Source organism: Pelophylax lessonae, assembly GCF_965119305.1.
Source record: "Pelophylax lessonae genome assembly, chromosome: 2".
NCBI classification, from domain to species: Eukaryota; Metazoa; Chordata; class Amphibia; order Anura; family Ranidae; genus Pelophylax; species Pelophylax lessonae.
In genome coordinates, this window is record NC_138769.1 from 289,102,255 (window position 1) to 289,122,601 (window position 20,347).

The window sequence follows — 20,347 nt, forward strand, 5'->3', positions numbered from 1 at the left end:
CACGTTGGAAGGCCTTTGGTTGACTCTGTCTTGCCACTATATAAGCTCACCTACATGGGCAGGGGTTGTCCACAGAAATTTGACAAGGTTTGGGGTCTTTGGTTGGGCTTTCAGGTGGTAATGTGATGTACTGATCCTCTGCGCCCTACTTCTCTACTATTTACCTTGCTGTCTCCTGGCGTTCCTGCCGCTCTCCTCTCTTCGGTTCCTCCTTCTCCTGCTCCTCCGCATCTTCTCTACTCTCTCTGCCTCGTCCCCTCTCGCCTACCCACTGGGGATTCACCTCTTTTGGTCAATGTGCCTTATACTACATTTGGGGCAAGGGTTTATACAGTCTTTAGTGTATATCCTGGTACCTGTCAATCTCCTGTTTTTAATTGTTTATACTTGACTACTGTGCAATATTGATCTTTGATTTGTACCATGTTTGCTTTGCTGCATATTCTTCTGTATACTGTGTTGTGAATGTTGTTTGAAACATCAATAAATACGTTTCTGTTAAAAAAAAACACTACGTTGGCTCGGAGAAGTGGTTGTACCAGGGTGATGCTTGCAGCTAGAGTCATCATTCCGGTACCATTTTTTAGAGCCGTCAGTCGGCTTTCAGGTGGTAATGGCCGATGCAGCTCAGGAGCTGCTCGCCCATTACCCCAGCGAGCGGGAGGGCCCCCCTCCCCCCCCCCCGCGGCTCTGCCAGCCTCTCCCGTCCCACCGGGAAACCCAAGCAACCAGCTGGCACATTCGCCGGCTGGTTGGAGTCCCGATCAAAGCTGGATTTGGCTTTGATCGGGTCTCCGATGTAGTAACCTGGAAGCGGTGTGATGACATCACGTCCGGGTTGCTCGGTGACTAAAGGCGCCAAATTTAAAAAAAGTGTCAGTATTTAAAAATGCCGATTTTGGCATTTTGAATACATTGAAGTGCAGTGAAGGGGTTTGGGGTCTTTTAAACCCCCGATCCCTCCATAAAGAGTACCTGTCACTGCCTATTACTGTCACAAGGGATGTGTACATTGCTTGTGACAGCAATAAAAGTGATCAGATTTTTTTATTTTTTTTAAAACTGTGCTAAAATGAAAAAATTTAATGAAATAAATAGGAAAAAAACCCAAAAATTTTAAAGCGCCCCGTCGCCGTGAACTCGTGCACGAAAGAAAATGCATACGGAAGTCACGCCTGCAAATGAAAACGCTGTTCAAACCACACATGCGAAGTATCGCCGCGATCACCAGAGAAAGAGCAATAATTCTAAATAAAGAGCTACTCTGTAACTCTAAACTGGTAACCGTTAAAACATTTTAAAGCGTCACCTATGGAGATTTTTATTTGTCGCCATTCCGTGGGTGTACGCAATTTTAAACCGTAACATGTTAGGTATCTATTTACTCGGCGTGACATCATCTTTCACAATATACAAAAAAATGGGCTAATTTTACTCTTTGTGAAAAAAGAATAATCAGCGAAAACCAAAATAAATCAATAAATCAATATGCAATCAAGTGTACTAGGCTGCAAGCAATCAGTGCCAAACACAAAAAACACCTGTGAACTCAATATATAAAATTATTGCTGCGCCAAGTGAGCATAAGTAAATAAAGATAAATCAAAATAAATCAGTGTTGATAATACTATACATGTGAATACATATAAATAAATATATATAAATCCAGTGCAAAAAAGTCCCAATCAGGTAATATATCAAAAATAATATAGTCCCAGAATCATAATTTGTGCCAAAAAGTGATAAATTTCTTCATCCAAATTATAAGTGATTAAGGGTGCTTGCATGCTCCACTCAAAAGGTGCTCCACGTGACCGGTGACACGCTAGCAGCTCACCTCAAGGAGAGGCTCTATAGAGCCAAAACACGCATATATATGTCTTCCTAACACGACCTCCTGTTCATCTCTCCAGATATACCAGCATCAATATAGGAAATAAAAAACATGGGATCTAGTGCTCTCTGCTTAGAAAGGGCTGACGAAGTTCATTACGTAACGCGTACGGGGGAGGAGCCTATGCGTCATCACGCCGATACACGGAAGAATACTAGCAGAGAGTGATTTGATGTGCTGATAGCCCGCACAGCTTTGAGTGCCAACAAATGTAAGTGCACTTCTTATGTATCTGCTGCCTAAATAAACCCTTTCTAAGCAGAGAGCACTAGATCCCCTGTTTTTTATTTCCTATATCGACACTCACACAAGTGAGTGCTTTATAGACTGATGCATTGTTTGTTTTGTTTACTAATGTTATATATGGTTTGATATGATATGCTGATTCAGAAAATTGCTATGCAAACAGATTTAAAGGGATACTAGCCCATTAGTATTTGGGAGCACGGCACCACTTTTGAATATAATTTTGCACATTGATACACATTTAGAGAGTATGTATAGGTGTGAGTGATCCGCTTTGTAAGTTTTGTAGTCTTATAGCATTCAATAGCACAACATAGCAGCGTGCAAGTACACCCATTTTAAACAGTCAGAGATATACCATGATTATATACAGGGTGACCGTGATTTACCTGTCTATAATGCTTGTCTGTGTATTAAAGTATAGAAGGGTTCCACAGCAATGAAACAAGACCCTGGACCTGCATAGCACATTTGCAGCTGAATACAAAGCTTTGCACTCATGTGTCAAGGTGAGTGCCCATGCAGGATCCAGTGCTCAAAGTAACATTATAGACCATATCCATGGCGTGGGGTCCAGGTACAGCTCCCAAGATTTTACTGGGGTTGCCGCAATGCAGATGCACTGCTTCTATTTGTGGTACTAGGAGGTGACGGAAGAATAGAAGAATCTGAAGATAAAATTATAAAATAATGAACTAGTTAAGAATAATTTATCAGCAAATGAAAAGAGGCCCACCACCCCCACCAGGTAACTAACAAAAAAAAACTTCTAGGGGAGGCACCCAAAGGTGTGTGCTCCTAAACGCTTTGCCAGTGTCCAATCACTGAAGGGCATAAGCCTATAATGCAGGGTCTATGAACTCTTTGCCTGTGTTATGTACTATACATTTAAGATACACATTTTATGCTTTAAAGCGGAGTTCCGGCCTTTTGGGCCATCCGCTTGCTCTTGGTCACCTGAAAAACAAATGGATAGTTACGATTTTTTTTTTTGTTTACTTACCTTGTTATTGAAGAAAATATACTCACCTTTTTTCCACTTCCTCCCTCTGGGGCCGCGGCCCATGCCGTCACTTCCTCTTTGCATTGATTCCTGGGAGCTGAATGTCATCGCTCCCAGGAATCAATGCGCCTGCAACGGCCCCGCTCATCACTTGCAGTGCGGGCGCCTCATTCCCTGCTAAACAGCTTCTGGCCATGCCCAGAAGCTGTGGAGGGATGATGCGCCCGCACCGGAAGTGACGAGCGGGGCCGGCGCAGGCGCATTCTGGGAGAAGAGGACACTGAAGAGGACACAGAAGAGGACGCGCTGGCTTCAGCTGCCCACATCCGAGATGGCAGCGCTGGAGAAGAAATTTTTAAAGTCTTCTTCTAAAAGGTAAGCACGACCCGGGACAGTACAGAGGCTATCCATTGTGGAATGTACTAGCCCTGACTGTCCCAGGGGTATTTTTAGCTAAATTTCCCTCCCGTGGCCAGAACTCCGCTTTAAGTCTTTAAGTTTGGTTTAGTTTATTTAAAAAGTAATCAGCCGATTAGCTTCTAGGATTTATTGTCAACGCTTAATTGAACAAGCAGAAGTTAGAAGCTGGTTGGGTACCATGAACAGCTGTACCAGATTCTGTGTGCACAGGTTTTAGTGACTCTCCCCCCTTGGGGAGTTCTTAAAGCTGAACTCCCAGCAAATACAAGAAGAATACTTTAATCCAGTTATTTTTAAAACAGCCTTAATGACAACTTTTGCAAAAAAACAAAACAAAAAAAAAAATGTTGTATATGATAGATGTGGTTAATATAAATACATTATTCAGTATATTAGGTATTTTTTATTTCATATGGGTTTATACTGTATTTTTCCATATTTACTATACCTGCAGACCAGGCAGTCAATTGACACTGATAGGACTTGCGACTAACTATTACATGTGACAATGCAGTTTACATCTACTGTATCTATCGTCAATGACATGCGGGTCCCTCTCTATTATTCCCCCCCCCCCTTATTTGTGTTGTTTATCTGTTTTGGACCCCAGATTTGTAAACTGATATGTACCACTTTGTTAAAATATTTCAATAATATTGTTGATTTCAGGCACATTGCCCTTAAATTTGTAAGTGATATATTCATTTATACAGACGAGTCAGTAATCAAACATTGAAAATCTATAAACCGAATGAGCAGAGAGTTGTGTAGTAAGTGTTAGGATCCACATGACTCACATGTTCTAAAAACAGGTGCAGTTCTGGATGACTGGCAGGATTCACAGTGACTTCAAAAAGAGGCAGGAAAATGTTCTCCAAAATCTCCTGGAAATTATTAACTTGCTTTTTACTCCGGAACACATCACTGAAGGGAGAGCAAAATGGAAAAGTAATATTAAATGATAATAAAACACAACATTACATGATTCTGAAAACAGGTTCAAAAAGAAAAATAGCTCACTATAACCTATTAAGCAGGGTTGATTTTCTAAGGGAATAGACTAGAGCAGGGCTTCCCAAACTTTTTTGGGCCGAGACCCACTTCTGAATACAGTTATTTTTCGGGACCCACTTGCTTGTAATTGAATATTGTAAAGAGCTACAGAATTTGTTGGCGCTGTATAAATGAAAATAATAATAATGCATATTTTAAAGGGAGGGGGATGTTAAATTAAAAATATAAATGTATTCCTTTTCAATTTATTATTGAATACACTTGCCAGATGTTCTAAGTGAGGGGTCAGAAATCTGTGGCATGTGTGGCATATAAGCAGAGTTGTAAGTAATCAGCCCCCTCATAGACAGTATAAGGCAGGCAGAGGACAGAAATCAACCACCAGTTGATCAGCAGGCTATGTGGCACTCACCCTCCTTCCACTCCCAGCAGTCCACACTGAAGGTGAAGCCCCTGTTTGCCCTCTCCAGGGCCCAGCACACCTCACCCAGAGTCTCCATGATGAGGAGCTCAATGCTGGTCTTGGTGTCCTGGCTCTTCTCCTTCAGATCTTCCACTGGGGTCACAGAAGCTACCATGAACTCCTGACACCGCCGGGCCACCTGGTCCTCCTATGACACTGAGGCTGCCGTCTCTGCCCCCTATAGCTGAGAGATTCCCGCTGCCAGTTTAGCCACCACCGCTGCCACCAGCAGGACCGAGGAGCCGGCTCTGTACCCCATAAACATATCCTACATAACAGCCTACATACATACTGATGCAAGTATCCTCCTCAGGGGAAATGCAAACCAGCCTCCGTAAACTGCGTGGGCGTGGTCCTGAATCCATCACAATTTGGCTGCTCTGGCTCTCTGCAATTTGCGCTGGCTCGCACAGCACAATTTAAGCTGGCCCGCTCTTAGTGATTTCCTTCTCAACGTCACCCACTCAAACGCAGCTCGCAACCCACCAATGGTTCCGGACCCACAGTTTGGGAACTCTTAGACTAGAGCATTCACTTTGCAAGTTGATTTTTCACCTACCTTTGTGAATGAGGTAGGTGAAAATTCACTTTGCAAAGAATACCTAATCATATGAAAGGAAATTCATAGGAACATTTTTTTTGTTCTCACATGGAGAGATGATTGTTAGCAAGGATTCAACTTATTCACTAAGCTAAAGTATTCTATTCCTTTAGAAAATAACCTCATATTTTAATACATCATCTGCATTAGGCATCTATATAACATTCCCTAATCAGCAATGAAACAAACCGTAAATCTGGGTAAATAGTTTTAACTTTTCTTACATCCTAAACTTGCAGCCTTTTTTAGTAATAATGTGCAAACCACTAGGGTAATCTTATGCTCTGTAAATGCAGGCAGAAACGTACTGTAGCCTGCAACCAGTAGCAGGATTTGTTACAAAGTGTTGAGCCTCACTAGCCATAATGCTGTCAACTTAAAATGGTAGTAAAAATTTACAGACAGGCCGACTTTTTATAACAGAAGACACAGACCTGCTCTGTGTGCCATGGTAATGTAGATATAGAAGAAAGGTCAGCCACACACCACCAGAGGCTTGAATGAAGTGAAATCCTTTATTGTATAAGCCAAACATGAACAGGATACATAAGGTACAGGTAGATGCATTTCACACATGTCTTTAGCGTGTTCAGCACCCATGCTGGAAGGCTTTTTGTTTACTCCTCTGAGTGGTGTATACATCCTCTTATGTTTTGCTGTGGTAATGTGACTCCTGTGCACATGCACTGGAGTTATGTCGCCACAGCCTGGCCACTCAAGCAGCTGAAGATAGGAAACCCAAGAAGAACACTTGGGGAAGATGGAAGCCATGATATTGCTAAGCTGGAGGGCTCCTTTTGCAGATAAGTCTGTCATAATATGCTAGGATGCGGTGCATAGTAGCCTTCTCCGACTGACACTTTTATCAAGATGTGATTGCTCACTGCCTTCATTGTTCATTAGCAGATGCCAGATTAGTGACCGTCGTGCATACCTTTGGTCCATACCTGGACCCCACATTTGCAGAGCTTGCCTGTAGTGCTTGGTTTGGGCACCGGATCCCCCATTTGGCACTCAACTTGGCACATGGTGCAAGGACAGTGGTTAGTCTCAGGGTGTTATACAGGTCCAGAGAGGTGGTCCATTCCATTGGCAGCCAGACCTTGAAGAGTCCTCTGAGGGTATGCCTACCACAATGGGTAAACTCTGGTCCCTGGACAGGACCAGTGATGTACACAATGTAAGACAGGGTTTCCTGGTACCTTTTAATATACTGGTTCCTGGCTTACATGTCTTAATGGCACTGGAGTATATACTACATCCTTATCCTACAAGACATACAGCAGAGCTACACACACAAGTAGTTCATAGGGCACAGGTGTGGAGAAACTTACACTCTTACTGTTTTTCTCTAACTGTGTTGTCTCACTATTCAGCATAATGGGTAACCTTATATATAAAGTTTACCTATTCAAATCTGACAGTTCTTTTCAACCTCCCAACTGGAATTTCCTTTCCAGCTACTGGTGCGTATGAGACTATTGAAACTCAGTTAGTGCCTGGGTTACTGTGACTCTTTCATACTGGACAAGCTGAAACCTCGTAATCTATGTCAATCCTGTGAGTACCCGATGGAAGGTGCTCAGTGCATGTGATGCCATCCACACTGGGGTAGCGGACATATGTTTTACCTCCCACTGCTGACCGCTCACACAGAGATCCGCCGGGACCAGAGCCTGAGATGGATTGGCACTTATGTGCGTCTACTCCATCACCTGCCCACAGCTCCCCGACTGCTATCTGTCAGCCTGGACACTAGCCTGGATATCGGTGCTTCAGCAACAGAGGAGCGGCACCTGTGCCAATCTCTGCCTTCTTCAGGGAAGCCTTCGGCCACATGATGAGCAGGGCAGTATGCAGGCTGTTTAAGTGAGGCTGCATACTGGCAGAAAAAAAACAAAAGGTCCTTCAACTTACAGACCCAGAGCTCACTTGAATGGGATGTCATCTCTTTTCTAGAGTGCACACAAGGTGAGGAAGAGCTGATTGGAGGAAGCTACTGTGATGAATTGATGTCCCTCATAGATCTGAGTGTGTGGGTTCAGAAATGTATATGGGTGTTCTGAGGGGACTATCTAGCATGTGACTATATTACTTACCCACCCATCCATCCATTCCTCTATCTATCCGTTTTCTTATGACCAATATACATCTGGATCTAATAAAAGGGCTCCACGCAACTAGGCAGCTACCCTCATATGAACTCTATTATCTTTTATACCTTATATAACAGTGTGGATCCAGCTGACTGTGCACTCACACACTCATAGATAAATGGATGTCCCTCACAGATCTCAGTGTGTGGGTTTAGAATAATATATGGGTGTTCTGAGGGGACTATCTAGCATGTGACTATATTACTTACCCATCCATCCATCCACCTATCCATCTAACCAACCAGCCAACCATCTACTTATCTACTCACTATACACTAATACAGTGGAAGGTAGAACCGTGTCTCTTTCTGAAAGTATAACAATTCAGGCACGGGCTGGTCCCCCCTGGAAAGTAGTGGCAAACCTGCCTGGCTGTAAGCTGAAAGAGGGGGCAAGTATTGAGAGGCAAATCAAATATGTCAGGAGGTGGAAAAGTGATGCACACAGCCCCTAGCCCAGCGGTACATGTCAGCAGCGACAAGTGTAATACAGTAGAGGAAAGCTACAGTAGCCCAAGACAGACAATGCCAACCTGTACAGGGGGAGGAAAGCAAAAACCTGCAATGGAGGTTACAATGGGTGCACATTCCAGTGGCTTAGCATCTAGCTGCCCGAGAAGCATGGGGGGTAATCCCACAGGGAGCCTTGAAGCATACAACAAGGAGCAGATGGAAGCCCATACGGGAGAACCAGGGATACCACCTAAGGACATAGGGATGGCCCAGGAAGCCCAAGCAAGTATACCACTAACTAAAGATGTCTTGGCGGAGATGCTGGCAAAACTGGAATGGTCATTGGAAACAGACATTGCTGCAGCTCAGGCTGACTTGGGACCGGTCCTCAATCGAGTAGAGGAAAGACTCGATATACACGATCAAGCTGCTGGAGAAGATGTGAGAGCAGATGAAAAACATACAGAGAGCGCATAGATCACTACTGTATAAAATGGAGCACCAAGAGAACTGAAATTGGCGCAAAAATCTGCATATAAAAGGCCTATTGGAGAAATAGGGAGATAAAGACCAGACTGGATAGATGGATGTACATCTATTACATGTTTCTCCCAAGGTTTTTTTTATGTAAGTGTTACTCTTTTTTTGCACTATATAAAATTTTAATCGAGATTATGCTATGTGGGTTGTTTTATTTGCATGAAATCCTAGTCATCTGAACGCTCCTTGGCGCATCCTTTCATTAACCACTTCTGGACCGGAAGATTTTCCTGCCTAATGACCAGGCCCTATTTTGCGATTTGGCACTGCGTGATTTTAACGGACAGCTGCGCGGTCGTGCGATGCTGTACCAAAATAAAATTGACTTCCTTTTTTTCCCACAAGTATAGTTTTCTTTTGGTGCTATTTGATCACCTGTGCGATTTTTATTTTTTGCGCTATAAACAAAAAAAGAGTGACAATTTTGAAAAAAAAAAACAATATTTTTCACATTCTGCTATAGGACATTCCCCCCCTCCCCCCCCCCCCCAAAAAAAACATTGAAAATCAAAATTTTTAACATTTTAGGCCAATTTGTTTTCTGCTACATATTTTTGGCTAAAAAAAAAAATCGCAAAAGGCGTATTTAGATTGGTTTGCGCAAATGTTATCACGTTTACTAACTACAGGAAAGATTTATGCAATTTTTATTGTTTTTTTTACTAGTAATGGCGGCGATCTGCGATTTGTTGCGAGACTGCGACATTGCGGCAGGCAGATCGGACCCCTAACTGACATTTTTGACACTTTTGGAGGCACCAGTGACATTACTACAGTAATCAGTGCTAAAAATATGCACTGTTACTGTAAGAATGCCATTGGCAGGGAAGGGGTTAATACTGTTGGTGATCGAGGGGTTAAATGTAAGCCTAGGGGAGTGATTCTAATTGTGGGGGGGGGGGGGTTGGGCTTTTGAAATTACCACAGAGACATGCGATCCTTTATAGCAGGATCACATAGCCTCTGTGATTATTGCAGGGAAAAGGACGGACGGCTGTGTTTACATCAGCCATCCGTCCTTTTCTCTCAGCGGGGAGATATCGCCGGTGTCAGGCGGCAATCGGAGCCGCCTGACACGCGCGCCAGCTTCCCTGCTGACGATCGGAGCGGGAGCGCCCTGCTGGCGGCGCGCGTTTGCCCCCTAGCTCCTCCCAGGCAGATGCCGTCTATTAACATCACTTTGCCTGTAGCTGCCATATCATGTCTGGTGCTGTTGATCTGATTGAGAAAACTTCATCCCAGAGATTTGGATTCTGCTTCCAATTGTTAAAGTGAATGTGACCTACCCTATTGGTGGGTCAATACATTAGGGTAAGCGTGGTGTGAAATCACAGGCTGGTGGCATCTTTGCAAATCTTTCATCACTATTCACGGATTGAGGGATCTCCTTATCTTTCACAGTTTAATGGGCCTGTTTACATGGACTTTCATTATATTCATTCATTTATATATCACTAATAGCGCTGCACTTTTTTAACCACTTCGGACCCAGAAGGTTTTACCCCCTTAATGACCAGGCCATTTTTTGAGATTCGGCACTGCATTGCTTTAACTGACAATTGCGCGGTCGTGCGACGCTGTACCCAAATACAATTAAAGTCCTTTTTTCCCCACAAACAGAGTTTTCTTTCAGTGGTATTTGATCACCTCTGCGGTTATTCGTTTTTGTGCTATGTGCTATAAATAAAAAAAGAGAGTCAATTTTGAAAAAACACCAATATTTTCTACTTTCTGCTATAAAACATTCGCAATAAAAAAAATTTAAAAATCTAATTTTTTTTATCAGTTTAGGCAAATTTGTATTCTTCTACATATTTTTGGTAAAAAAAAATCTCAAAATGCATAAAATAATTGTCATAGCGTTTACAAACTACGGGATAGGTTTATGTACATTTTATTTTTTTATTAGTAATGGCGGCGATGAGCGATTTTTATCGGGACTGCGACATTGCGGCGGACAAATCTGACACTATCGTGACAGCAGACGCAGCTCCATCTAGTCAGAGATGATAGGGATGTCCCAAAGCAATATAATCATGAGGGGTGGGAAGACAACGCAACAAGATGTATTTCCCCAAAGGCTAAACCTAGCCAATCAGGTAACATGGAGCTCAACCAGAAACAACTGGAGCTCACCTTGAAAAAACATACACCCTTAAAGAGAAACAAAAAAAGATTCTCTTTAAACAGCAGCCTGCAAAACCTTGCGGCCAAAGCAAGTATCCGAAGAAGCCAACACATCTACTTTGTAGAATTTTGTGAACGTATGCACAGACGACCAAATTGCCGCCTTGCAAACTTGCAGCAATGACGCCTGATGGCGAAAAGCCCAAGAAGCATTCAGCGCTCTAGTAGAATGCGCCTGCACTGGGAAAGGAGGAATCTGACCCTTGGGTGAATAAGCCTGAATTACCGTCTGCCTGATCCATCTGGATATGGTCGCAGTAGACGCAGTCAATCCTTCACAAGGTCCTTCGGTAAGGACGAAAAGAGCATCTGATTTTCTAAAAGACTCAGTGGCCTCCATGTAAACCCTGATCGCCCGCACCATATCCAAAGAATGCAATGCCATTTCCTTGGAATGCTTGGGCTTAGGACAAAGTGAAGGCAGCACAATGTCTTCATCCAAATGAAAATCAGAAACCACCTTAGGAAGAAACGACTGACTAGGTCGGAGTACCACTTTATCTCTGTGGACCACCAGATAAGGTGAGCGGCAGGACAATGCCGCCAATTCAGATACTCTGCGGGCAAAGGTAATAGCCACCAAAAAGGCAACGTTCTGAGACAAGGCAAGCAGAGGAATCTCCCTAATGTTCTCTCTCAAAGTGAGGTTTTTACAGAACAGATATTACCAAATTCAGATCCTACGGAGGTAGCGGGGATCGCTTCGGGGGAGCCATATTGCAAACCCCCTGAATAAACGTGCGAATCAGGACATGCGTAGCTAAAGGGCATTGAAAAAAAACACAGCCAGAACCGACTCTTGGCCTTTGATAGTGACCAAAGCCAACTGCTATTCAACACCTTTTTGAAGAAAAGTAAAACCCTAGCCACCAAAAACAAGCGAGGGTGCACCTTCAACGATTCACACCATGAAAAGCACGATTTTCAAATACGATGATAGATCTTCCTGGGAGTAGACATCCTGGCCTTCAGTAGTGTAGGAATCAATGAACCAGAAAGACCTCTATCCTTCAATACCTGGCTTTCAACAGCCACGCTGTTAAAGCCAGCGACTGTAAAGCAGGATGGAAGATCGGTTCTTGAGACAGCAGATCTTCCCTGAGAGGAAGTCTCCAGGAAGGATCGGTGACCAACCTTATCAGGTCTGCGTACCAAGACCGGCAAGGCTAGTCTGGGGCCACCAGAATGACCGGAACACCTTTCCACTCCTATCCTGCAAAGAAGCCTCGCCAGAAGTTTTAGGAGAGGGAATGCATAAATCAGCCGATACTGACTCCAAGGAGCCACCAGTGCGTCTGTGGCGTCAGCCAGAGGATCCCGAGACTTGGCTACGAACCTTCGTGTTGAGTCGAGAAGCAAACAGGTCAATGTGGGGTGTCCCCCACCGGACACACAGGAGATGAAAACACCTCCGGGTGTAGGGACCACTCCCCCTGATCCAACACCACGACAATTGAGGTAATCTGCCTGCCAGTCCACATCTGGTATGTGCACAGCAGAGAGGGCTGGAACAAACTTTTCTGCCTAATCCAGGATCTCAGCCACCTCCCAGGCCAACAAGACACTCTTGGGGCCCCTATGATGTTTTTTTTTTCAAGAAAATAAACTTTTATTGAGCTCATAAATAATTCCAAAGTGCAAACAGTAGCAGAAGAACTGGTACAAAAGATATACAGACCAATGCAAGGAGGTACAAAATATCGAGCAACACATACAGTCAGAGCACAGGTACCAGAAATTGCAACAGTAGTAGAGCAAACACATTGTAGAGATCGTGGCTCAATCACATCAAAACTGTTGAGGTAACCATAACACGTACAAGTAAGTAAGCACAATTTGTAGGTTTAGGAGCAGTAAACTAGAAAAGTGGGAAGGGGAAGGGGAAGATAGTACCACTGGAGAGAAAGGTAAAGCAGAACACATAACAATCAATAGATATACCGCACTTATCCCATCAAGAGCCTGTCCATCACCAGCTGGGGAGGGGCCCGGGTCGGATCATCCAACCATGGTTGCCACAAGGAATAAAACTTTTTATGTGCCCTACGATGCTGGTAGGTAACTTTTTCCCTAATCAACAAATTATTAACTTGTTCAATCCATTGCGGTCGTTGGGACCCTGGAGGTAATCCAATATCTAGCAATCAATTTGCGTGCCACATACAGCAGCCTAAGGACCGCCGTATGGGCATGAGGGGTCAAAGTTTCATCCTCCAGCGCCCCAAGTAGACACACAGCCGGATCTCTGGGCAATGTGAAATGATAAACTCTAAATATAGAGTCAATAACCTCGCTCCAATAGCTAAATAATTTGGGACACCTCCAAAGCCCTATGATGTTTGATGTAAGCCACGGCCGTGGCATTGTTCGATTGAATCTGGACCAGACAATCTTGTAGACGATTTGTCCAGTGGCTCAGGCAAAGCTTTATCATATTTTATCCGAAGTTTGGACTCTTCTACTGTCCAGGACCCCTGGGCGCAGAACTTACCCAGCACTCCTCCCCAGTCTGACAGGCTGGCATCCGTGGTTACCACCGTCCAATACAACGGAAGGAATGACTTGTCCTGGCGTATTGCTAATGTGTGAAGCCACCATAGTAAAGCAGTCTTTATGTTGTGACTCAACCGAATCAAAGCGTCCTAGGACTTTGGATCTATTGTTCCATTTGACGAGAATCTCCCTTTGTGAGGATCTCGTGTGGAACTGAGCAAACGGAACCGCTTCGGAGGTTGACACCATCAGACCCAAGGCCTGCATGCAAGTCCACAGAGAGGACAGATTGCTTGCCAACAGCAAACGGATCGCCTCCTGCAACTTGTGCAGCTTGTCCGGAGGAAGAAAAACCCTTGCCAAAGCGGAATTCAGAGACAGGCCCAGATAATTCATTCCTAATGAATGTATCAGGGCAGATTTTTTTAAGTTGATGTTCCAGATCCCTTAACCAGTCTGGAGATTGGTGTAGATTGGGTGGGAAGAATCTGCCCGACGGTCGAGACCTGAATCGGTTTGTGGACCCATTCAACTTGAATCAAGAAGGTCTGTGGTTCCAGGAAGAATCAAAGACATCCCCCCACCCCAGTTATGGATGAGGGCACCCCTTCATGCAGAAGAGGGCTTAACTGCAGAACTGGAGGGGCCTGCTCTCAGCTTACCCAACCACGTCTTCTAGGAACCCCCAGATGATCTAAATGTCAGGATCCTTCTCCTGTGTGCCAGAGGCATGAAAGGGCCACTTGTATGCTGAAAAAGAGGGACCCCATCATGACAAGGTGCCTTGCCCTGAGCAGATTGATGAAGGGGGTACTCTTCCCACTAGTAAGACCGTTGATAAGTTCATCCAAACAAGAACCAATTAGGCTATCCCCTGTAAAGGGCAGGTCTGACAGAGCCTTTTATTAAGCCTGGTCCGCAGACCAGCTTTTCAGCCACACCATGCGTCTCATGGTTACCCTTACTGGGGATACTCTAGCCGCAAGAGGGGCCTCATCTAAAGACCTCTGCCTCAATCCTGTGCAAGAGTCTCGGCAGAAGCTTAAGAGGAGGGAAGACGTAAATAAGAAGATACTGCCCCCAAGGGTCCACCAGCATGTCTGTGGCGTCTGCCAGAGGATCCTGTAACCATGCCACTAACCTCTGCACCCTTGCGTTGAGCCGAGACGCCAACAGATCTACAGATCCACCTCAGGGGTGCCCCACCGGAGACACAACTGATGAAATACATCCGTATGAAGGGACCACTCCGCTTGGTCCAATGCCTGCTGACTGAGATAATCCGCATGCCAATTTTCCACCCCTGGAATGTGTACGGCGGAGAGGGGCCCGGAACTAAGCGTTTTGCCCACCGTAGAATGCTGGATACTTCCAGAGTTGCCAATACACTTCTCGTGCCCCCCTGTTGATTGACATAAGCCATAAGCGTTGTCTGATTGAATTTGCTTTAGCCTAATTGCGCTGAGCTCCAGGACATTTATCGGTAGTTTTGATCCTTTCAGTGTCCAGACACCCTGAGTGGAGCTCCAGCTCAGGACATCTCCCCACCTAGACATCTGGCATCTGTGGTGACCACTGTCCAATACAAGGGGAGAAAGGATTTGCCCCGGCGAAGAGCCGGAGAATGAAGCCACCAGACCAGGGACCCTTTTGTGTCCCCGCTCAGCCGGATCTGATTGTCCAGAGACTTCGGACACTTGTCCCATTTGGCCAAGATCTCCTTTTGCAGGGACCTTGTATGGAACTGCGCAAAAGGGACTGCCTCGAAGGAAGAAACCATAAGGCCCAGCACCCGCATGCAAGTCCGGAGGGATGACCACCTGCTGGACAGCAGAAGATGAATTGCAGCATGCGGTTTCTGGAGTTTGTCCAGAGGAAGAAACCTAGACCTAGATAGTCCATTTTTCTGGAAGGAATCAGAGAAGACTTCTGATAATTCAGAAGCCAGCCGAACTCCCTCAGAGTCCGTATAGTTATGTCCACGTTGTCCACCAGAGTAGCAGATGACGCACGCAGAAGAAGGTCACCCAGGTAGCCCTATACTGCAATCCCCGCTGACGTAACAATGCTAACACTTGGGCCAACACTTTTGTAAAGACCCGAGGAGCAGAGGCGAGACCAAGGGTAACGCCACAAACTGATAGTGTTCCTCTCCCACGGCAAAGCGGAGGAAGCGCTGATGGCTGGCACATATTGGAATGTATAGGTAAGTCTCCTTGATATTGATAGAAACAAGGAAATTCCCCTGATGCAGGGATGCCACCAGCGTGTGAATTTACTCCATTCGGAACTTCTGCACCTGCACAAAGCAATCAGTGCCTTGAGGTCCAAGATTGGACACACCTTGCCCTCTTTCTTGGGGACTGTAAACAGGTTTGAATAAAACCCCTGAAAACGTTCTGAGGTCGGAACCGGGACAATTACCCCTTGAAGTACCAGGTCTTGCACAGCCCCAAGGAGAGCCTGTAAGCGGTCTGGGGACAGGCGCACATTGGAAGGAAAGAACCTTTCTGGAGGGTGTAACGGAACTTCAACCCACACTGTACTTGTGGATTTCCATCAGTATACGGGTTCCTCCCAGTCATGAACATAGATATCAGATTTTTCCAGCTGCCCTCATACAAAGCTAGCCGACAACATAGCTTGTACTGGAATCGCTTTTTATTGAACAGTCACACAGAATTTATATACAGCATGACCCTCCCCCTTCTGATCAGATTACCACACACAGGGAAGGGTTGCCTGATTACATTATCATATGCAGATGAAATTGTATACAGAAATATAATTAATCTGAACTAATTATCTAGCCATCTGGACAGAAACAATTTGAGGTCATTAACATTTAACAATGAAACAGATAAACTTAACACAATCCACATCACACCTCAACAGATAGACAATAGGGAGAGCCTGCCAGTGACAGTCTGTCCGTCTTCTACATTGAAGTACATGGAATACACATCTACAGCATTGCTTTCAATTTTTAGGAGTCACAGACTTCATGGCAACAGGTATCACAGTGTAAAGTGGGATCAAATCTTCATATTTCTTGAGAGATATTGTTGATAAATATTACTCTTCTATTTGAAGTTATTCAAACCATATTCTCAGTGCCCATTAAGTTTCTGTCTTTCACTCCCAGTGATGGTGAGTACGGTCACAGAGGGTAAGAACGAAACTCGATCTTGTAGCCGGACAATATGACTTTGTGGACCCACTTGTCTTGCACCAAGGAAGTCCATGGGTCCGGGAACCAGCGAAGACAACCCCCAACCCCAGGTACAGGTGAGGGCGCACCTTCATGCTGAAGGAGCCTTGTCCTTGGGTCTGGAGAATCCCGCTCTCGACTTGCCAGACCAAGGTCGCTTGGATTCTCCTGAGGAGGCTTTGAAAGGCTTTCATCCCTTGTCGACCCGACTTCTTGTGAGCCGAGAAGGAAGGGCCACTTCTATGAGGATCCTTACCCTTACTAGCCTGCAGAAGGAAGGTACTCTTCCCCCCTGTGAGACACTTAATGATGTCATCCAGGGTAGCTCCAAACAGGCGATCTCCTTGAAAAGGTAGATTAGTTAAGGCCTTTTTAGAAGTCTGGTCCGCAGACCAACATTTGAGCCAAAAAACAAGGACCACTGCCGAAACAGACAGTCTGGTAGTCAGGGAAGCCACATTCAAAAGAGGCATCACAGATAAACTGCAGCCTCTGAACCACCTGGCCTACCAGTTCAGCAAAGGCAGGGGGGGAGCTGCTCTTTCTTCAGGTCACGGCGTAAAAGTTTAGCCCACTCGGTCAGAGTTTGCAACACCAGGGCAATGGTGAATACCAGCCTAAGTGCCGTACCAGGAACCATGAACATATTGCGGGCCAGAGCTTCTGCCTTCCTGTCAGCCAGATTCTTAAAGGCCAGAGACTCTTCCACTAGAATCATGGTTGCCTTGCTCAATCTGGAAACTGGGGGGGTCTACCACCGGTGGAACAGTCCACTTTTAAAGAAGGGACTCTTCAAAGGGGTACCATAATGAAAATCGCTTAGGGACCCCAGGGGGACGTTCTGAACTCTTTTGCGACAATCCTGTCAAAATAGGAAGGGAATGGGAACACCTTTGTCGCTCTAGACAGCTTGTGAGTGCCAAAGGGAAACGGTGCCTCCTCCACAGCTTTAGCTGCGTCCTCCATTTTTAAAGTCTCACGAATGAACACAATCAGTGCGTCCAACAGCGCCTTTTCGTAAGCGGCCATAGGGGTGAAGGAATCATTCTCACTATCTTATAATTCAGGGTGCGTGGTCATAGACCCCGCAGGATGAACCACGTGCGTGACAGCCAAATCAGATTCAGGATCTGAGGAGACAGATGAGGCAGGGGAAGACGGGGACGCTTTTTGCTAGCCCGTCATCCAAAAACCACCTCCACCCAGGACACAAAGGTCCCCAGGACCGCCGCCAGTGCATCAATGGATGGTTGGGACCCTGAGGGCCCTGCAGCCTCTGAGAGGGGGTCAGGTGGGAAAACGTGCTCCAACGAATCCATGAGCAAATAGGGGGACCCCCACAAAAAGTGCAAAACACTGTTAAGGGACACCTTCACCGTGTTGGCCGCATCACTCGGTCGCCAGCAACAGAGCATCCTTCAGCAGAGAGAGAGAACCCCACCAGACTCCCCACCCAACAAAACAGGCATGGCAGCTCCAGGGTAAACTGCACTCCACATACGGAGTCCAGGGAAATAAGGGACCCAGGAGTCAGCACCAGGGGATAAGGAGCGCCTCGCACAGTAGAAATCGGCACCCAGAAAGGCTCCACTGTCAAGGTCTCCGCTATTTTCAATGCTGGACTAACGTAAAATGGCAGCCGGACTACACAAACATGGCCGCCGTGTATTACAGAATACAGGCCACAACAAAATGGAGGCCCCGCGCGGCACCACAAGGCTCTCAGGGACCTACTAGGGATCCCTAGGCCTAAGGCAAGGCACAGAAAATAAGGGGGGCTGTACCTGGTGGGGTGCACCAGCATTTTGGAATAAGGCTGTAACATAACAAAATGTGGAAAAAGTGAAGCACTGTGAATATTTTCGGAATGGGTTGTATTAGCATGCATTAAAAAGGGTATTTACTCTAGAGATAAAACTATATGCAAAACTCTGATTTAGCTCCATCCTGAGTATGCCGTCCAGTCCTGGTCACAAGTCCTTAGGAAGGATGTGCTGGAACTGAAGAGGGTCCACAGAAGGGCAACAAACCCAATAAGGGGACTGGAGGACTTTTATGAGGAACAACTACAAAAAATTAAACTTGTTCTCCCTGGAGAAGAGACACTTGAGAGGAGATGTGATAGTGATATACAAATACCTCAGCATAGTGAAAAAAACATTTTAATTTCAGAGAGCTTCAGTGACCATTGGAAGAGAAGCAGTTTAACCTTAAGCTGTGTAGGTGGTTCTTTACTATCAGAGTGGTAAGGATGTGGAACTCCCTTCCACAGTTGGTGATGTCAGGCAGAAGTGTTGAAAGTTTTAAAAAAACTCTTAGATGGGCATCTAAGCAAACACAATATACAGGGATATGGGAAATGGTATCGACATAAACATACACATATCCACAACCAAAAAAGTCCTGGCGCTGAACCTCTGGACACCCTCCTATAGGAGTACTGAAGCCATATCCTCAATTGTTAATTGATAAAAGTAATGCAAAAAATGTAGTTTGTAATTGCCACACACAGTCCCTTGGCACAGGATAGATTGCGTAAGGTAAAGAAACTGGAAGGAGGGATGGCGCATAACAGTAATGTGGAACTGATACCTCTGAATAGAGCACAATCAGTACATGATAATAATTGAAAAGGTTTATTGAAAAAGGAATGATAAAATCCACAAACCAGGCACCGACCAGATGATCCTTGATGTCACATAAGAATGCTGTAGGGGTCCTGGGGGGGGGGATGACACTAAACCAAATCCTGGGAGGGATAGGGAGTGGAATCCCAATGGATGCACAGTCAAGGAAGGAGGTCCGCCCTGCATGTGTATCGGCCAGTGTACACAGACACTGGAGCTCGCGTCACTTCCGTCTGAACCCTTCAAAATGACCTCCAGCAGGCCACTGGTGCGAATGTCTCTGACCAAACAATCAGAAACAGACTTCGTGAGGGTGGCCTGAGGGCCCAAACATCCTCTAGTGGGCCCTGTGCTCACTGGCCGGCACAGTAGAGCTTGATTTCCATTGAACACTAGAAATGGCAGGTCCGCCACTGACGCCCTGTGTTTTTTACAGATGAGAGCAGGTTCACCCCAAACACATGTGACAGACGTAAAAGGGTCTGGTGAAGCCATGGAGAATGGTATGCTACCTGTAACATCGTTCAGCACAACCAGTTTTGTGGTGGGACGCACAGACCTCTACAGGCTAGACAATGGCACCCTGGCTGCCGTTAGGTATCAGGATGAAATCTTTGGACCCATTGTCAAACCATTGGCTGGTGCAGTGGATTCTGGGTTCCTCAGCCAGAAGAAAATAGGAATTGATACCATTGAATGGCCCCCACGCTCGCCTAAATCCAATAGAACACCTCTGGGCCATTATGTTTCAGTCCATGCGATGCCGCCAGGTTGCAATTCAGTCTGTTTAGGAGGTCAGTCATGCCCTGGTCCAGATCTGGGAGGAAATACCCCAGGACGCCATCCGTCGTCTCATTAGAAGCATGCCCCGATGTTGTCAGGCATCCATACAAGCATGTAGGGGCCATACAAACTACTGAGTGCCATTTTGAGTTGCTGCAATTACCTTTCAGCAAAATGGACTAGCCTGCTGAACAATTTTTTTACTTTGATTTTAGGGGTGTCTTTGAATTCAGCCCTCTGTGGGTTGATAATTTTCA

At 45.5% G+C, this 20,347-nt stretch overlaps 1 protein-coding gene across 5 annotated transcripts in view; it reads right to left on the reverse strand.

Moving 5' to 3' along the window:
• The window catches only part of AMPD2 (adenosine monophosphate deaminase 2), a 262,492-nt gene that overhangs the window by 44,715 nt on the left and 197,430 nt on the right, over window positions 1–20,347 (reverse strand). For all 5 annotated transcript variants that reach the window (XM_082246180.1, XM_082246181.1, XM_082246182.1 and 2 more), the window contains exon 13: window positions 4,361–4,487. In XM_082246180.1, the coding sequence (XP_082102306.1) occupies window positions 4,361–4,487 (127 nt within the window). The remainder of the gene's footprint in view (window positions 1–4,360; window positions 4,488–20,347) is intronic.